Genomic DNA, 1,639 nt, shown 5'->3' with positions numbered 1-1,639 from the left:
TAATAGTTGGCAAAATATTTTTTTGTGGAAATTTATATGTAATTCTTTATGTTAGTGAAAATGGATTTCTGTACTATGGGAATTAACTTTTTTTTGTTTGGTGCAGAAATCCTAAAAATTGATGGACAAATCCGAAAATAATGGGGAAATGTCGTAGATGGTTATAATCAAAATGGGAAAAACCGTCCACTTATGTCGTTGGTTAATTGCGATACTTAAATCATTATGTTAGTGAAAAGGGATTACCAGATGACTTAATTACACTTATGTTTGATTGCAAATATAGTTTCAAATGCAAGACAAATCAGGAAATTAGGGGGAAAATTTTTGGGGTATTTATGGGATCATCAGAGTATCTTAGAAGATCAAGGATGTCTCAGACTTCCACTATCAACGAAGTGACTGAAAAAATAATCCCTTTTCAGGTTGACAACACGCAACCTCCCTGCCATATGCCTGTCTGTCATCTTTAACGAATGACTGTTTGGGGGATATGAACCAGCAATTCCCCATGTGAGACCACTTACTGAAACGATATAGGACCCAAAACCATAAACAGACTTCACATAAAAACAATACAAAGTTCACACAGTTTCACCTTTACATAAAAACACTAAAAACCAAAAACACAATTTCTTAATAAAACACCTATCATACCATGTATATAGACCTTAAATCCACGAGGTCATCTACTGGAGTTCGCGCTGGAAGCAGAACAGCTCCCTCTTCCATTTGCAGGGTTCACAACAGTTCCAAGCATCTACGTTGTGATAGTATTCGCCCCTCCGGTGCCATAATTGATACCACTCCCGATTACCCTCACAGTGAATGTAGTCTTGAAAAAAAACGTTCGTCTGCAGTAAACTTTGCAAGCGTAGGAGGAGTCACGATGCCACACATTGTATACCTCAGCAGTCAATTGATGATTGAATCCCTGCAAGCTTGCCTGTTCAGTTTCTTGGTTTTGCTAAGATGGCACAAAAACTCCATCGCATCCTCCTTGCCCTCGTTAGGGTTCAACAGCCCTAGCAAGCCAACAAGGTAGGAGGCTTCCTTATGCCCTGCCATAGCTGCCACCCGCGGGTTCTTCGGCGCCTCATCATCTTTCAATAGGAAGAAGTCATGAATAGCTTCTCTGTAAATGATTTCTGGATTGTTATGTTCTTTGCACTTTTGCAAGAACTCAACAATTTTGCCTTCATCAAACCCGTACCAGTCCTCATGCCACTGGTACTTGTCTACTGACACGGTTGTCCAAACCTCAGGATCATTCAGCATTTCTTGAAATAACTTGCATGTTCCCGCCATGCTGTACAGATCTTTAGAGGAGTGCTTTGCAACCACGAGCAGCACCTTAAACCATGCCAATTGTGGAATATCCATCTTGGTTGTTGGAGAAGAGGGACTGAAAAGGCTCTCTAGAGGATTTAATATTCACGGTGTCGTTTGTGGACCAAGAAGAAAGTGCCGGATTATATGTACCCAACCGTCGTGACCCACTTTACAATGGACGAAGACAACTTTGGGTTTAGATCAGTAATTATTGTCTTAATTTCCCAAGCGGTGTGAGTGAAAGGACACTTCACAGTCATCGATGAAGGTGGAGGCGCAGAATTGGTGTTCGCGCGTTGCCCTATTT

The 1,639-nt window shown here is 41.0% G+C and overlaps 1 protein-coding gene across 1 annotated transcript; it reads right to left on the bottom strand.

The window, feature by feature from the left end:
• Window positions 1-915: 915 nt before the first annotated feature.
• On the bottom strand, window positions 916-1,383 carry LOC110746303 (uncharacterized). The gene has a single exon (XM_021946513.2). It carries the CDS (start codon window positions 1,381-1,383, stop codon window positions 916-918), a length of 468 nt encoding a protein of 155 aa, XP_021802205.2.
• Between the last annotated feature and the right edge of the window lie 256 nt (window positions 1,384-1,639).

This window comes from Prunus avium, chromosome 6 (genome assembly GCF_965620075.1).
Source record: "Prunus avium chromosome 6, drPruAviu1.hap1.1, whole genome shotgun sequence".
Taxonomy (NCBI): Eukaryota; Viridiplantae; Streptophyta; class Magnoliopsida; order Rosales; family Rosaceae; genus Prunus; species Prunus avium.
This window is presented reverse-complemented; position numbering and strand designations above follow the sequence as displayed.